At 37.3% G+C, this 18,112-nt stretch overlaps 1 protein-coding gene across 3 annotated transcripts in view; it reads right to left on the bottom strand.

Annotated features, from left to right (window-relative positions):
- The window catches only part of MDGA2 (MAM domain containing glycosylphosphatidylinositol anchor 2), a 310,614-nt gene that overhangs the window by 257,776 nt on the left and 34,726 nt on the right, over positions 1 to 18,112 (bottom strand). For all 3 annotated transcript variants that reach the window (XM_079911897.1, XM_079911896.1, XM_079911898.1), the window contains one exon: positions 12,249 to 12,518. In XM_079911897.1, coding sequence (XP_079768023.1) covers positions 12,249 to 12,518 — 270 coding nt within the window. The remainder of the gene's footprint in view (positions 1 to 12,248; positions 12,519 to 18,112) is intronic.

Genomic DNA, 18,112 nt, shown 5'->3' with positions numbered 1-18,112 from the left:
CATCTACTCAATGATAACTGACACTTGAATGTGAATTTTATTATCCCTGTGCATGTTAACTAAATAAGGTTATGTGGGGCATAAATCATAGAAAGAACCATGGAAAGACCAATCCTAATGTTTGCATGACTAAAAAAAAACTTCTCTAATTAGAAAAAAGTAACTGATTTTTTTTAGTAAGTTTAAAAAGTATTTTCCTAATTTTTGGATTTTGGAAATTAATTAGTTTTGGAATGAATTTATGGACTTTCCATGGATAAATTTTCTCTTACCAGTCATTCATACTTGATTGATCTTAACAGGTACATTTTCATTAAGATGGATTTGAATGACTGGGTTGATGATTTCTATGCACACACAATTTTCAGATAAATATATTTGCTGAGACAATAAGGTTAAAAAAAAGAGAAAAAGAGAAAAGATTCCTTGAATGCTAAAATTAAAATCATCTTACAGAGTCTAGATGAAGAATAATTTAAGAATTAGGTTGATGGTCTCTAGAAATTTCCTGAAGCATTTAGAAAAAGCACTGATGTTGGAAGAATACTGGACAGAATTCAAAGGGAAACAGAAAACGCAGTAAACAGAAAATTTGGCAGGCTGATTAATTCAATTAAAAATTTTATATAAAATCTTATGCAACTCAAGACTGCAAAATATTAACCTTTAAGCATTATTTCAAAATCACAAAATAAAATGTGTAAATCACTTAGTTTCTGAAAATATTTACTATAAAATATGGAAGTTAAACATAGGTTTTTCTTTTAAAGGCTATCAATAGTTTCTAATATTTCAATAAATAAGAAAACGGAGAAAGTTCAAAAAGCTAGTTAATGCCACCATTCTGGACAGCACAGGAAAGAGACACTTCATTTCTAAATATATAAGGACTCTCATTTTTCAAAGACCATCTCAAATGCCACCTTCTTTGGAATTTTCCTCTATCTCCCTAATCAGAATTAATTGTTTCTTCATCTGACCTTCCAGCACACTGTCTGTGCTTCTATTGTGAAGTTATGACCTTTCTTACGATCTACGGAGGGAGTTGCCCTGATGATTTTCTCCCTGTAAGTGTAAGAACTCCATGGGCTCAGGGATTGTACTCATTCCTTTTCTGTCCCTTACAGCAACTGACACAGATCTAGTGTGGAAGAGAAATTTTCTAAATACCTATTGAAAGTACCATTTACATTTACTTTCCTGGTTTAATATCCTAAGGTAAGTAAACAATAATTTTTTAAAAAAAGAATTTTGTTTGGAAGTTCAGTGTTTTTTAGTAATCATATCTATACTGCCATGTATTTGTACTCATGTATTTGTGTGAGTAAATGTGTAAGCAAAAATACAGAGTGATTAAGTCCAGAAAGGAGCATAGGTCAAGGTATGTTTTGATAGTATAGAATCATAGATGGTTAGAGCAAAAGTATCTTAGAAATTATGCACTCCAATTTCTTCGTGTAGAGTAAAGTAAGCAAGGGCCTCTTTACATACTTGTGATCTGGTAGCTAATTTAAAGGAAGCCAGAACCATATCATAGATCTCTTTCCCTATACCTTACTGCCTACAGACTGTTTAACCCACACAAACTAAGTGTGGTGAGCCAGTAGGCTTGGGAAATAGGTACCTGCCATAACAGGATAAAAAATCTGAATCAGGAGTTTTCAAAGTAGTATCATTGTTTTGGCCCTGTTTTACAACTGTAGGGTATCTAAAAACCAAACAACACCCCCGCCCCCCACCAAAAAACCTATAAAATGCCTTCAAAGAAACTGACAAAAGAAATTTAAAAATAATGTTACTGAATAAGATTCTTCTTTTCTGGATGTTAACAGGTATTGACTTTTAAAGCACTACCACCAAATGGTACATCTCCTTTAGACTAGAGTAAATATGACAGAAATTCCAACTACCAAGCAGGACAACCTAAGTTTTAATAAAATAAAATGTATGACTAAGCTGTATATATATAGTTATATAAAAGTAATTATAAGATTATACAATATCTAGATAAACTTTTTTACTTGAAATTGTATCTTAAAATTCCTCATATGTTATTTCACTGAACAAAGATGTTAGATTTATCTCATTTGAAAGAGAAAAGTGAGTTATCTATATTCAGATGAGAACTACCGAATTGGTAATTTTTATATTTTGTACAGCCCTAATTTTTTTGTTTGTTTTTTTGGTGGTACACGGGCCTCTCACTGTTTTTGGCCCCTCCCGTTGCAGAGCACAGGCTCCGGATGCGCAGGCTCAGCGGCCATGGCTCACGGGCCTAGCTGTTCCGCGGCATGTGGGATCTTCCCGGACTGGGGCACGAACCCGTGTCCCCTGCATCGGCAGGCGGACTCTCAACCACTGCGCCACCAGGGAAGCCCGCTCTGATTAATTTTTAAAAAGATAATAATGAAACAATTTCAGAGCTAAAAAACATAATATAGTAAAATTCTCTCTGGTGTTTTGGGGAGATGTAATTACTACAGAATATTAAATTGGGAAAACAGAAATAGAGCACTTAATCTACATGTGTAATTGGGACACCTGCACACAGCAGACAGTTTTGCTCTTGGAGAATGTTAAAGGATTAGTTTTCTACAATTTCAGCTATTATCATTATAGTTTTTACTAATGAAAGGTCATGGAAGAAAACTATTGATGACTGGAAATTTAATTTGATTAATCTAAATGCTTGGGAGGAACTACACCAACCCTGTAGTTGGAAATTCACAAATAATTTACATTTAGAAACTCATTGTAAGCTAAATATGATCAATTCTTCCTGGAAAATTGACAATTAACTCTGACTGACTTTCTGACCAATAGCTTGAAGGTATGTACCTTTCAGCAAAAACGATGAACACACTTTATAGGTCTTGTTTTGTTCCTTGTTTATACTAGTAGTCTTATTTGTGCAGTTATTTTGTATCTTTGTCGTTTGTTATTCAATTGATCTCTTTTTAAAAAAAAGTTTTTTTGATGTGGACCATTGTTAAAGTCTTTATTGAATTTGTTACAATATTACTTCTGTTTTCTGTCTTGGTTTTTTTCTTTTTGGCTGAGAGGCACATGGGATCTTAGCTCCCCAACCAGGGATCGAACCTGCACCCCCTGCATTGGAATCCAAAGTTCCAACCACTGGACCGCCAGGGAAGTCCCTGATCTCTTATGATTAACAGAAATTCTTTAAAATTTTTGTCCAATAATCTGTAAGACTACCAGTAAAAGTAACAGAGTCATGCTCAATTCTTCAAATGTAATATTATTTAGAAAATCATAAACTACAAAGAGTATGTTGGTTAGAACTTGAAATTAAAGTATGCCCACCATTACTGGAGAAAAAAGTACTGATTAGCAAAAATACAGAATTTCCTCCAATCAAAAATGATTGTATACTTGGGAGGGAAATGGTGTAATTGGGAAGGACTGTATAGTGTTGGGGATTTTTCTTTTAATAAACATAAAAATGTATTCAATTTACAACCCAGAAAGAATCCTTAGTAAGTTTTTGGCAAGGCAAGGGTAGAGGAAATAGAAAAGGACATTAGTCAGTTCAATTTGGAGAGGAGGAGGAGTTATACATTTTTAAAAACTTGGCTAAATTTTGAAAGGCACTATGGTAGCTTGATTAAGACAGTCGCCCTGGAACCATAGTGTGTGGGTTTTGAATCCCAGCTTTGCTGCTTAAATAAAGCTTATATTTGGGGGAAGTTACTTAACTTGCTCCCTCTTCAGTTTTACTATTTTTAAAATAGGAACAATAATATTTTTTACCTTATAAATATCTGGGAATGATTAAAAAGTTCATGTATATGGTGTGCCAGGTAGCCCAGTACATGGTAAGTGCTCAAATCAATAATAACTATCACTATTACCTAAACAGAACTGGCATACTCAAAGGTTCGAAATTTTTTTTCATAGAATTTTTGAATTACAAGATTTTTTTTGGTAATAAGTCTAAAGATAATTTTGAAATGCTAGCAGTGCTAATATTTGATATATTTCCATTAAATGAGTTCTGAACAAATATGTTTAATATAAAAAGTCAGGTTTTTAAAGATCTCAGTCCTTTCATGTGGATATATTAGAGTTAGGCAAATCAACACTTTTCAGAACAGAGGGTTATGATATTCCTGGAGGTTACAGAATATATATTTTTGTACAGTTAGGAAAGTGTAAATTCATGGCTCACTGAATACATATTGACTTCTTCCATAAAGGTTAAATCTATTTCAATATTGACAAGTGATTTTTCTCCATATTAGTATTCTGAGATCATAGCCAACAAAGATATGCTGGAGAAATTCTAGAATTCAAAGAGGAAATATGTTTAGAACATCACTTTTGCAGAGGCTATGTGTTCAAGATAGGGGCTGATGAAATTAAGGAGGAAAGGGGAAAAAACAGGGGCATAAATGAGCCTTGAGGCAGCATGGGAGTATGATGTGAAGAATATGGCTTGTGGAGTACACTGCGTATTGTGGTGGCTTTAAAACACATCTGCAGATTATCTGACCCTCATCCCTTCAAAAGGTGAAGATACTTGATCTCCTCTTGGAACCAGGCCAACCTTTGGCACTGCTTTGATGAATAGACAATAGCAGTAATGACACTGCATGACTTCAAAGGCTAGAACTCATGCAGCTCTTGGGACCCTGGTTCTGGGAGCCTGTAACAAGTCTGGCTACCTTGAGGCTGCCATGCAGAGAAACCATATAAAGAGGCTATTGAGAATGAATGAGAGAATGAGAAGCAGATAGACAGAGACAGAGAGAGACTAACCTAAGGAGCCCAGCTGTCTGAACTTTTTAGTCCAGGAACCAGAAATTTGATTGGAAAAGCTTTGAAGATGATTCCAGCCCTTCCATCTTCTGAGTGCAATTATATGAGACCCTGGATTTTTTAGCTGAGTCTCTCAACCCCCAGATTTGTGAGTAAAATAAATAAATGCTGGGTTTCCCTGGTGGCGCAGTGGTTGAGAGTCCGCCTGCTGATGCAGGGGACACGGGTTCGTGCCCCAGTCCAGGAAGATCCCACATGCCACGGAGCGGCTGGGCCCGTGAGCCATGGCCGCTGAGCCTGCGCGTCTGGAGCCTGTGCTCTGCAACGGGAGAGGGCACAACAGTGAGAGGCCCGCGTGCTGCAAATAAATAAATAAATAAATAAATAAATGCTATCATGTTAAGCTACTGTTTTGGGGTGGCTTGTTACACAGCAATGAATGATTAGAACAATGTGCCCTTTCACATGAGCTAGTCACATCACACAAATGTTTAATGTGATTTAACATGTATATAGAATTTCCATATTTTGCTTGATATCATTTATTATACACAGGGTATCAAAGGATGATAGATGTCCAAAAGAAATATCTAATGTAAGCCAGTAAACTTTTATAAAAAGTGATTCATTCACTCAACATACATTTATTGAGAATCTACTATATGCTGAGTAATTTTTTAGACTCCAGGGATGTCACTGAGAAACACAACAAACTGATAAATTCTTTGTCACTATATACAGTGTCATGAAAGAGACAGGCAATACATTTTTAAAATGTATAAAATAACTCCAGGTAGTTATGTGATAAGAAGAAACAACAGATCAACAGATCGTTCAAGGGATTAGGGGTTGATTATCTACGATAGGGTAGTCAGGGAAGATATTTCCCAGAAGACGGTTTTTGAAAATTAACACCCCAGGCTTAAAGAACAGCAAATATTTAAGTCCTGAGTTGTGAAAAAGAACAAGAAGAATAATGTGTCTAAAGCAGAGTGAGTAAAGAAGAAAGTGACATGAGATGACAATGAGAAATGTGAATTCCATTTTAGGTGAGATGGTAAGCCATGGGAGGAATCTGATCAGGGGAATGAGATGATTTCAATCACTCTGGCTCTTGTATGAATGTAACAGAGGTGGCTAGCTGTTGACCAAAATCCATGCTCTCTTATACCTGGCACACAGTGGTGTGATTATGTGCCTAAGGTCTAGCCAACAGAATGTGATTGGAACTAACACACTTCTGGCCCATAAAAAGTCTCCCATGTGTGATCATTCAAGCTCTTTCCCACTTCCAGCTGACAGGGATGGAGGTAATACTCAGAACAACCTTAGCAGCCACAGTTTGAAGATGGCAGAAACATCATCACCCTAGGTGCATAATGACTGCACGGAATAGACTCTCTTACTCCTACACCCGCTCCCGCCCCGCCCCCCGCCCCAACACCAATCATATACAACACCACTGCCAGCATCATCAACTAGGAAACACCCTAACTTTTTCATGAAAAAAAGCTAAAGTAATTTTGTTTTGAGTAATTACATGTATGGGTCTATTTGTTAACTCAGTCAAGTCTACCTTACCTAATCCAGTGGCTAAGCAGCCCCTTCTAAAAGAGGGGCTGGACTGGAAAGAAGATTAATGAAAAGACTATTTTAATCAACTAGGGGAAATATACTGATAGTTGACACAAGGGTGGTAACAGTGAACTTGGCAAGATATGGTCAGATTCAGAGTATAGTTTGAAGAGAGAACCAAAAGAACTTACTGATGATCACATTTAAGAATATCAGCTAGAAATTTTGAAAATTCTTATAATCCTTCAATACTCTTGTGAAACCAGATAACAGAATAGACTTTTCCTGATTCACTTTTGACTGAGAACAAAATCCACAGAATTCCACAATGAGTGTAAGACAAATCTCCTTCTTATGCAGAATTTTCAAAGAAACTCCATTCTTTGATTCTTGGACTTTATAGAAATTAAGCACATAAAAAGTGGCAGAGACCAAATTTGTTTGGAAGGATATCTTTGGATAAAACTGTGAGATGAAGCTTCTTCCAGGCCCAAGGCAGCAAGAGAGCCTGTCTATTTCATCTCAGTCCCAGTGAGGGGCTTTTCATGGGACCAGCCAAACCTCTAAAATATTTTCCCTGAAATGATGCCTGACATATTTGAGAAGACCAAAACCTGTGTGACAACAGGATAGAGGTGGCTACATTGGAATCTGTGTGCTCTCACAGAATTTATTGGTAAGAGCTTCTGCTTACAGCTGTGAGTCACACACGGAAGGAGAGGTAGTATGGGCTTCTTGTCTTGGGCTCTGTTGAGTTGGCTACCTGGAGGAGACAGAGAAGCTCTCAGCAGAAAGGCGGTAGAGGTAGGGCATGAGATGCTCAGGGAATGTGACACATCAGTGGTCTTGGGAGAATCCATGACTAGAGAGTTCTCCTTGGTGCACACAGATGTGCATCTCTTCTAGGTAGAGGAATCTCTCAACAGTCCATTAATGTGCCAAGGAAGAAAAAATATGTTTTATATAGAGAAGACCTTCCTACCCCACCCCAAGCCAGGAAGGTCAGAATCTGGCTATCAGGTCAGGGATGGGGTGGTGGAGAGGAGGGTAGAGAATAGACAAACAAACAGGAAGAAGCCAACCACACCAGCCCCTGTCCCCTTTCCCACTGCAAGTCTCCAGCCCAAAGTGGACCCAAGCGGGGCAGGGGAGAAAATTTTACATTAAATCAGGTTTGGAGTTTCATTACTATTTTGGAACGTGTATCCAAAACACTGAACTAAATGCATGATTGTGACCTGAATGCACTGTAGGACTCTCTATTTCTAATAATGAACAAAAGAGTTATGCAGTTTGCCGACTTTTCTTCTGAAGCAGGGGAAGATTAAGCCACTGAATAAAATTTTAAAAGACCACAGGACACTAAGATACAGTAATGTCTTGGTCATGTTATGAACCATGACTGCTCAAGACAGTGGCTCATTCAATTCATGATGGAAGAGAAATGTGGGCATTTCCAATTACAGTGACTCACAACAACAGAGAACTTTAGGTGGGAAAGTTTGGAAAGCCCTGACCTCAGGCCACCCCACATGTACCTAGGAAATCAACACAGTTTTCTTATCAAATGTATTAAGCAACTGCTTCTCTCCTGACTTGAGAGAAATGTGGCTCAATCACAGCAACTTCTTAAAGGATCATAAGAAAAGGCACTGCTGCTATATTTATGAATGCCTAACAAAATTTTAAAACATATGAGATTCTTCTTCAGTTTTGGAGCTTGTTATCTACATGGAGGATTATCTACATTATTTAAAGTGTTCTCTTTTTTTTTTTTTAAAGTCAAATGACACTTCAGAAGTGTTTCTAGAGTTTTATTCCTGTCTGCATTCTACAATCTTATTTTGTTCATGGATATTCTCAAATGGCAGTGGGAATTCTATGCACAGGATATTGTCGTGCTTGTTCAGAAAACCTGGTCTGTGGACCTTGATCTAATTACAGAAAGGAATGGGGGGAAAATGAACCTAGAGCTCTGTTTTTGCTTTATCCATGACACAGTTAATCTAAGACACTGCAGAGGTCTACAAATTCAGAAGACTTGAAAATAATTTCTTTGATATAATAAGAAGAAAACCGTTTTTCTTTAACTGAATTTCTTGGCCTTTGTGGCAGAAATCAAATGCCACATATTATTGTAGTAGTTTTGCTCCCCACAGTTTAACCTAGGACCCGTTAACCAAGGCTACTTCTATATTCAGTAAGATTACATGCAAACTCAATTTCATGAATTATGTAAATGCCACTGCTGAGAGGTTCTACTGGTAATATAGTATGACTATGCAAATGTACACTTCAGATACATTTAAGGCATAAAAAAATTACAAATTGGAGAAGTACATTTTTAAGGCTCTGTTTATTTTAGGCCATTCATGTCAAAACTGAAAACTGTCTTTTGTAAGAACACAGATGAAAAGTTCTAGATGAAATGGGGAGAAGCAAATCATTTTGGGAGCATCTATTGCTGTGAACTGAGTTAATTCCTTATGGAGGGTACCTAAGCAACACCAACATTTTATGCTAGACATTTTGCCAGTTATACCGGGATTCAATATAGTTTCAGATGATCCTACGATCAAACTAGATTTAGAAAACCATAGTCATCAAAGACTGAGATGAAAACTGATTTAGAAGTTGGGTTGGTTCTGATTGTGAAGTTTTAGGAATAATTTAATCAATGGATTTTTATTTTATTTTCCTTTTTATGTATGCTAATGGGTGATATACAGTTTAAAAGAAAACCTAAGTATAACAAATCTGAAAGACTTCTTTCAATAACATTTGATCTCATAGGAAAACACTGTAGTAGCTCAAGTGGCATGATGTTTTATTTTATAATGATACGTAAAATAATGGTATATCTTGCAATTACTAAATATTGTATGGCTTACAATTTTGTAGCAGATAGTGCAGTATCCACAGAGTCTTTTTTTTTTAAATTTTTATAAACAACAGCAATTTATTTATCACAATTCTAGAGGCTGGGAAGTCCAAGATCAAGGTGCCAGCAGGTTCAGTGTCTGGTGAAAACCCACTTCCTTGTTCATAGACTTTTTTTTGGCTATAATTTCAAATGGTGAAAGGAAAAAGGGAGATTTCTTGGGCTTCTTTTTTTTTTTTTTAAATCCGTGTGGCTTGTGGGATTTTAGTTCCCTGGATTGAACCTGGGTTGGGCCTGTTTTATAAGGATACTAATTCCATTCATGACGGCTCTACCCTCACAACCTAATCACCTCTCAAAGGTCCAACCTCCTAATACTATCACCTTGGGGATTAGGATATAAACATATGAACTTTGCGGCAGGGGACAGGAACATTCAATCTATAGCAAGGTGCTATTGGAATGTGGTGGGTAGAGGCCAGGGATGCATCTAAACATCCTACAAATGCACAGAGCAGTTCCCACAAGAAAGAATTACCATCCTAAAATGTCAGCAGTGCCAAGGTTGAGAAACCCTGGTTCAGATTTATCTGATTGTTTACTTATGATTAGGTTCACGTTTGACATTTTTTTGGTGAAAACCTACATAGGTGATATTGTGGCTTTTTAGCAAATCTCATCAGGAGGCTCTTCCTGTCAAATTGTCCCTTTTGGTGGTCCCTAAGTCTGATCATTTGGTTAGAGTAGAGACTGCTGAATCTCTCAACTGAAATGCTACCTTTCCTGCTTTGTTGTTAGTAAAAACTACAAAGGGGTAGCTTGTAGTTTGGGGAGATACTTGGAGATCTTGTGAATATTTTATTGCCTCCAAATATTTTACCCAATAATTCAGCATCCATTGATAATCCTTGCTAGAACCAACTATTACACCGGGGATTGCAGAATGGTTGTTTTCTTTTATTCTACCATTCCTTCTAGGATTTTTAGCTGGGATCCTTCTGTAAAGAAGAGCTTTTCATTTCTATTTTTGTTTTTCATTTTACTATTACTATGGACTAATGAAATTTTAATTTAACATATTATAAACCATTATCATCGTTAACGCATTTCAATGCTCAAATTGCCACTAATTAGGCCAACGGGAGTCACTTTAAGCTGTCTCCTATGTCCTTTTGACATTTCCCTTAGTCTTTGAGCTTTCCAAGATGCTTTATTATTTTTATTTTTACTTTTCATAGTTATTGACCACATTCCCCACACTGTACATCTCATACCCATGACTCATTTACTTTGCAACTGGAAGTTTGTACTTCTTAGCCTCTCTCACTTATTTCTTTCCTCCCCCACACTTTTTTTAGCCTTCTTAGTCTTCTTTGCTTTCTGGCACAAAATACGTCCCAGGCTCACCTTCTACTTTCCCAGCCCCTGCCCTGGAATCATCTATTTCTCCAAATGTTCCTTTTTTTTTTTTTCCAAGGGGGCATAGTGTTTAGAACCAAGAACTGGGTGTCAGATATGTTCATTGCTACTAGAGTATCATATCACTAGATCTCTGTCCTTCTATATTTGTATCTTCCTTCTCCCACAGTGAAAACCCTGGTTCTCAATAAAAGCAATATATATTTGTGCATTTGTTCTACCCTATAATATATATCCAAAATGGTTTGTGGATTACTCCCCAATAATGTTTTTATTAGCCCGTGGTTTATCCCTTCCTTTTGTGAAAAAATGAATACAGACAGAAGCACTTCCAGAATGGCGTAATAAAGGTCTCTGAAAATCTGGTCCTCCATAAAAGCAACAAAAACACAGGCAAAAATGTCAAAAATCAACTTTTTCAGAATTCTGGAAATTAACCAAAGCCTTGATAAAATTCGAGAAGGATTTATTCAAGAAAAACAGCTAAAACTAGGTAAGAACAGAAAGCTTTCTGGCATTTTAACTTACTCTAATCTCCTCCCCTTCTCCTTAGCTTTGCAGTAGACATGAAATCAGTAGCTATGAAATCCATAGTGTCTTGATTTACACTGTAACATCTTACAATATTTTGACTAGAGTATATTTTTGGCCAAGTAGCATATTTCTGATTGTTTGGGTGGTAACAGATAACTGTGGTCACTAAAACCACCACAGTCTATGTTCACAAAATCACAAGTGTTTATCTCAATATACTCAATTATGTTTTGCTTCCATTATAATCCTTCATTAATGATAAATTTTCATTTGTCTACTGGAAGAGTCCTCTTGGGCATATGGATGTCTATTTTAACTTTAGAGGCCTTGGTGACCATCCTCCATCCCCAGCCCAGGACCACACCAGGTAAAGTGAGACATGAAGATGCATATGCTTTCCTTGCACAGTGACTTCACCTTCTCCGAAATGGAAGGTTAGCATCTCTTCCACAGGCAGCACCAGCACACTAGCTAGAACATCACTGCTGTTGACTTAGTGAACCACCTTTTATATAAATTCCTCAAATAAACTTTACCTTTTACTAACTCTGACTTTTCCATGACCTTAGCTAATCTCAGTCTGTTAAAACTCTACCCAGCCTACAAGACCTGATGCAAATGTCATTAGATATTCCCTAATAACCTCAGCCAGAAACTACTATAATTTTTATGTTTATAGCTTTTATTCATGCTTGCCAAACACTGCATCATATGGTTATAAATTGATATATATATTTTTTCACTATCTGAGAGTAGAAGCCTTGAGTACAAGATAATGTTTTATAGATCTCTATGTAATCCCACAATTTAAAGCTCTGCATGTAATAGGGATTCAATAAATGTTTATTAAACATTAAATTGCTGCATTTGTTAAATCCTTAAACTAATACACAATCTATATAACAATGCATAATGCCCTATGCCACATTTGGATTTTAATCATTTTTTTTACTAAGAACATATTATAAAACTATTCCATAGTATCACTAAAAATATGTTATGAAAACTATTCAATGAAAATATAGAAATTTATGCTGTAACATTCTCTATGCAAACTTACCTCTCACAATGATGTTGGTAGACTTTTTTGCAGGGTTTCCCACATTATTATTGGCAATGCAGCTGTAAGTACCAGCATCTTCTGAGGTGATGGCAGGTATGGTTAAAGTTCCTCCAGTCAAAACAGTCTTTTCAGGCAGAGTCCCAAAGGACCTGACCCAAGTGAGAGAGGGTACAGGCTCTCCTCCTGTCGTAACACATACTAATGTTATGGCCTCTCCAGGATTTACAACTATAGGGTCATCCACCAAGAGTTTAATTGAAGGAGATGCTAAAAGACATAAACAAAAGAACATGCACCTATTTAGATCTACTACAACTAGAGTAACAGTATGCTTTATATTTCCTCAAACAATTAAAATGAAACATTGTTCTCTTGTGTCAAAATCTTACTGTACTAATCAAGTTTAAATCATGTAGAATGGTTACTCATTTTAATTACATGTTATAAACCCATGGAATTGTTTTAAGATCTTACACATGGAGAAGGGAATTAAAAAGTTTATGTATTCTTGGATTATTCTTCCAAAATTAGAATGACAAGACAGATTAAAGTTTTAAGACAAAAATCCCTTTCTCTTTTAATGCTGACAATCTCTTTTGTCCCTCCAGGTATAAATATTGCAGCTGTTTAGTCCTTGTATTTTCATGGTGAAGATTGTCATTTATTTAATTTTTGGATCATTCTGAGGTGAAATGATACATATTTTGCAACCTGAACACAACCAAGTAAGATAAAAGATCACTGGAGGTTTTTACTAAGCAGTGGGCCTGGTTTTTCATCTTGAAAGGAATAACAAAATCATGTAATTTAAAGCAGCCCCCATATTTCCTCTCTAACCTCTCTATTCAGAAAGTTTAGGCAATGAGTTTTCATAACCACTGCTTTAAAACTTAGAAACAAATAAACCACTGTTCAAACACAGTCACCGAACTATGACGGCCACCACTCCAATGTTTGGGTTATAATAATCTCCCCAGTGAAAATAAGTTGTTTGCAACTTTTCAGGTAAAAAAAAAATTGTAGATAAATATCCATTCAATAAAAAATGCTGTATTACAGACTTTTCATCAAACACTCAAAGTAGAAACTGCACAAAAACTCTGTTCACATACAGAACTTTTTTTTCTGCTTATATCACAGTGCCAGCCTATATAATGCATTCCTAAATAAAAACAGAGGGAATGCATTAGGCCAATGTTTGAGTTCACACATTCAGAAATATTTGATGCAAAAGTTAAAACTGAAATCTATCCATATTGGGAACACAAAGTGTTCAATTGTACTGTGCAATTTTTTTAGATATTAATTTCAGCTTAGAGTTGGAGAGTGCTTTTCTCAGAAGAGAAGGTAAACTCCTTGTGTGATTCAATATTGTCTGCCTTGTTTGGATACAATGGAATACTACTCAACCATAAAAAGATGAAAACTTGCCTTTTGGGACATGGATGGACCTTGAGAGTATTATGTAAGTGATGCTAAGTGAGATAAGTCAGAAAGACAAATACCATATGATCTCACTCATACTTGGAATATAAAAAACAAATAAAACCCCAAAATATATGTACAAACCAAATGAAACAAAAACAAACATGTAGATACAGAGAACAGAGTAGTGGTTACCAGAGGGAAAGGAGCAGGGGGAGGGTGAAATGAGTAAAGGGGATCAACTTTATGGTAACTGATGAAAACTAAATTTTTGACGGTGACCATGCTGTAGGGTACAAAGAAGTAGAAATATAATGTTGTACACATGAAACTTATATAATATTATTAGTCAATGTTGCCTCAATAAAAAATAAATTTGAAAAGACACCAGAGGAGAGCAAGAAGACAACTCCATATTATAATTATGGTTCTGTGGAATAGGTATGGAATGCCTGGAGGACCTTTTTAAACATCATTGTTGCATGCTGGCCCTTCTAACGTCATCTTACGAGACACAGAAGTTTCCAAAGTATCTTAATTGCCCTTGTGAGATGTTGACTTGAAATTATAAATATCTATGATAAACCTGTTGGGGAATTCACAAAATGAAAATAAGAGGCAAAAGGCATTGCAATTTGGTAGAAAAGAAAGCATCTCAAAGAGTTATTTAATATTGTTAAACTGATAAAAAAGAAACTACTAATTAAATATTTTTAAAAGATATTATACTTAATTATTGACATAGCATTATGAAAAAGTAAAAGAAATCTCTATAGCTTAGTGTGAGGTAAATAATATAATCTTACAAAGCTATTTAGTTAAAATACAATTGTAGACAGTCCAACAGTTATATTAGTAAAACTCATTTGTTTTACATCGTGTTTTAGTAAAATTAAAAGTCCCAAGGCCTAAGGGCCATTAATAGTATATGTTTAGATTATGGAAACACACAATGGTGACATTAAGAAATATTTGTCCCTGAAATTGACTTGTATAAGGATGAGTTGTTTTTCTATTAGATAGACAATATAAAGAAAAAGGTTCAAGAGAATTTCAAAGCTCATAAAATAATATATAAATAACAAGAGACCACTGTTTTACCTATAGTGCATTGCAGAAGTGTATTCACAATCTTATTAAAAATTCTCTTTTCCAAATCTAAATTGAAAACAGCGTACTGTCCAACTTAGTTTTATTAAAGATGGCATTATTTCTCTGACAATCCCTGATGTTAAAAATATCCCACAAAGACCCCCAAAATGGGCTAATGCTTTCAAGACTTTAAGAATGCTCATACATATTTTAGTAACAAAATTTTACAGCTTTAAATTCTAAAGAGATAAAGGTGAAATTGTCATTTTGTTCTAGCATCTTACGTTTGATTCTGTAAATATCAGCTTTTTTAAACTATGAGGCTACGTTTAAGAACCACAGGGTCATTGGATTCATCAAGCTTAAGTGTAAATCATGCCATAGAGAAAAAAAATTAAAGTAGGAAAAACATAAAAAAATTTTTTTGTGTATTATTAAAAATATTTTAAGAGATTTCATCCTGGGCTAGTTAAGTCCCTTGCTATAAGCTTCCATAGCCCCCTTATTTTCCCTTTCATATCACATCTTATAACATTAGCCAGGCTTCCACTATGGCTCTTCAGACAGAAGCATCATGACTGCGTTCTCTGAAATATGGCCTGATAGTTGAATGGTAAGAGCACAAATTCTGGAGAACAATACCTGGGTTCTTGATTCTGCTATTATTTAATAACTGTGTGCACTTGGGCTAGTTCTTCTACTCCTGAGTGCCTCAGTTTTCCACTGTTGAAATGGAGGAAAATAATTACCTGTCTTACAGAGGTGAGACGATTTAACACGTGTTAAGCGCTTACAATAGTACCTAGTACAAAACATGCACAGAGAAAGCATTTTATTTTGTCATTATTTTCATTACCACCCCTATAGCCTCGTCCTGTGCTTGTACAGTTACTGTGCTTAATAAATATTGGTAAGGCAAATCAATAAGTGGGCAAATGAATAAATGAATGACTAGTGTAAAAAATGTAGTCACTAAACGATGTAATTTTTATATTTCACTCTGATGCATTTGACAGAGATATTTTAAAACCATTTTGACTTTTGGAGGTCCTACGCCATATCACAAAAAACATATTTAAATATACCCATACATTTTGAGGACACATAAAAAAATTTATTAATTTTGTTTTATTGATATATTTTAATTTATAAGTTGAAACTATTGTTTTTCAAGATTAATTTTAGTAGTGCCTTTAAAATCTTATAGGCAGGGAAACCTTCAAGATGGCACAAGAGTAAGACGTGGAGATCATCTTCTTCCCCACAAATACATCAGAAATACATCTACATGGGGAACAACTCCTACAGAACACCTACTGAATGCTGGCAAAAGACCTCAGACCTCCCAAAAAGGACGAAGCTCCCCACATACCTGGGTAGGGCAAAAGAAAAAAGAGACAAAAGAAGAGGGATGGGACCTGCACCAGTGGGAGGGAGCTGTGAAGGAGGAAAAGTTTCCACACAGTACGAAGCCCCTCCACTGGCAGAGACGGTGGGTGGTTGGGGGGAAGCTTTGGAGCCACGGAGGAGAGCACAGCAACAGGGGTGCAAAGGGCAAAGCGGAGAGATGCTTGCACAGAGGATCAGTGCCGACCAGCACTCACCAGCCGGAGAGGCTTGTCTGCTCATCCGGGCCAGGACAGGTGGGGGCTGGGAGCTGAGGCTCGGGTTCTGGAGGTCAGATCCCAGGGAGAGGACTGGGGCTGGCTGCGTGAACACAGCCTGAACGGGACTAGTGCGCCACAGCTAGCCGGGAGGGAGTTCGGGAAAACATCTGGACCTGCCTAAGAGGCAAGGGACCATTGTTTCCGGGTACGCGAGAAGAGGGGATTCAGAGCACAGCCTAAATGAGGTCCAGAGACGGGCGCGAGCACAGCTATCAGTGCAGACAGCAGAGACAGGCATGAAACGCTAAGGCTGCTGCTGCAGCCACCAAGAAGCCCGTGTGCGAGCACAGGTCACTATCCACACCTCCCCTCCCGGGAGACTGTGCAGCCCGCCACTGCCAGGGTCCCGTGATCCAGGGACAACTTCCCCGGGAGAACACATGGCACACCTCAGGTTGTTGCCACATCACGCCGGCCTGCTGCAGGCTCGACCCGCACTCCGTGCCCCTCCCTCCCCCCGGCCTGAGTGAGCCAGAGCCCCCGAATCAGCTGCTCCTTTAACCCCCTCCTGTCTGGGCGGGAAACAGACGCCCTCAGGAGACCTACGCGCAGAGGCGGGTCCAAATCCAAAGCTGAATCCCAGGAGCTGTGCCAACAAAGAAGAGAAAGGGAAATTTCTACCAGCAGCCTCAGGAGCAGGGGATTAAATCTCCACAATCAACTTCATGTACCCTGCATCGGTGGAACACGTGAATAGACAACAAATTATCCCAAATTGAGGCAGTGACATTCGGAGCAACAATATATATATTTTCCTTTGTTTCTTTTTGTGAGTGTGTATGTGTATGCTTCTGTGTGTGATTTTGTCTGTATAGCTTTGCTGTTACCATTTGTCCTAGGGTTCTGACTGACCTTTTTTTTTTTTTAAGTATAGTTTTTAGCGATTGTGATCACTGGTGGATTTGATTTTTGGTTTGGTTGCTCTCTTCTTTCTTTCTTTTTTTAAAATTACTTTTTAGTTTTTAATAATTATTTTTTATTTTAATAACTATTTTATTTATTTATTTATTTTTTTGTTTCTGTTTCTTTTTTTCTCCCTTTTATTCTGAGCCGTGTGGATGACAGGGTCTTGGTGCTCTGGCCGGGTGTCAGTCCTGTGCCTCTGAGGTGGGACAGCTGAGTTCAGGACATCGGTCCACCAGAGACCTCCCAGCTCCACATAATATCAAACAGCAAAAATCTCCCAGAGATCTCCATCTCAACACCAGCACCCAGCTTCACTCAACGACCAGCAGGCTACAGTGCTGGACACCGTATGCCAAACAACTAGCAAGACAGGAACACAACCCCACCCATTAGCAGAGAGGCTGCCTAAAATCATAATAAGGTCACAGACACAAGAAAACAAACCATTGGACATGGACCTGGCCACCAGAAAGAAAAGATCCAGCCTCATCCACCAGAACACAGGCGCTAGTCCCCTCCATCAGGAAACCTACACAACGAAATGAACCAACCTTAGCCACTAGGGGCAGACATCAAAAACAACAGGAACTATGAAACCACAACCTGCAAAAAGAAGACCCAAACACAGTAAGTTAAGCAGAATGAGAAGACAGAGAAGCACACAGCACATGAAGGAGCAAGGTAAAAACCCACCAGACCAAACAACTGAAGGGGAACTAGGCAGTCTACCTGAAAAAGAATTCAGAGTAATGATAGTAAAGATGATCCAAA

This window comes from Stenella coeruleoalba (genome assembly GCF_951394435.1).
Source record: "Stenella coeruleoalba genome assembly, chromosome: 2".
Taxonomy (NCBI): domain Eukaryota; kingdom Metazoa; phylum Chordata; class Mammalia; order Artiodactyla; family Delphinidae; genus Stenella; species Stenella coeruleoalba.
Note: the sequence above shows the minus strand (reverse complement) of the source record. Positions and strands in the feature narration are given on the sequence as shown.